This window comes from Penaeus monodon, chromosome 21 (genome assembly GCF_015228065.2).
Source record: "Penaeus monodon isolate SGIC_2016 chromosome 21, NSTDA_Pmon_1, whole genome shotgun sequence".
NCBI classification, from domain to species: domain Eukaryota; kingdom Metazoa; phylum Arthropoda; class Malacostraca; order Decapoda; family Penaeidae; genus Penaeus; species Penaeus monodon.
Window position 1 is genome coordinate 17234618 of NC_051406.1, and position 302 is coordinate 17234919.

Genomic DNA, 302 nt, shown 5'->3' on the forward strand with positions numbered 1-302 from the left:
AACATCAAGTGAGAAGTGTCGGTGGTGGGCGGGGGGTCTGTGAGGTGAGTTGCGGGCGTGAATGAGAACTACATCTAATATTGTGATGGTCTTTTTAATTCTTATGTTTTTGGGAGGAGGCGTTTTCCTTCGGGCGCCACTTACAGGGATGGAAGCTGGCTTGTCCACAACCACAAGATCCTCGTCCACATGTACGATGGGGATCTGCTCGCTCGTCACCGGAACCTCGTGCCTGAAACCAACGACGCTCACACCTACAGCACGCCCACACACGCCCACGTGGCTTGGGTGGGCGGGGGGCG

The 302-nt window shown here is 56.0% G+C and overlaps 1 protein-coding gene across 1 annotated transcript in view; it reads right to left on the minus strand.

Moving 5' to 3' along the window:
* Positions 1-302, minus strand: part of LOC119586280 (RNA pseudouridylate synthase domain-containing protein 2-like) — a gene marked incomplete at its 5' end in the record, with an annotated part of 99349 nt that overhangs the window by 16836 nt on the left and 82211 nt on the right. The window contains 1 exon segment of the mRNA XM_037934984.1: positions 145-232. Coding sequence (XP_037790912.1) covers positions 145-232 — 88 coding nt within the window.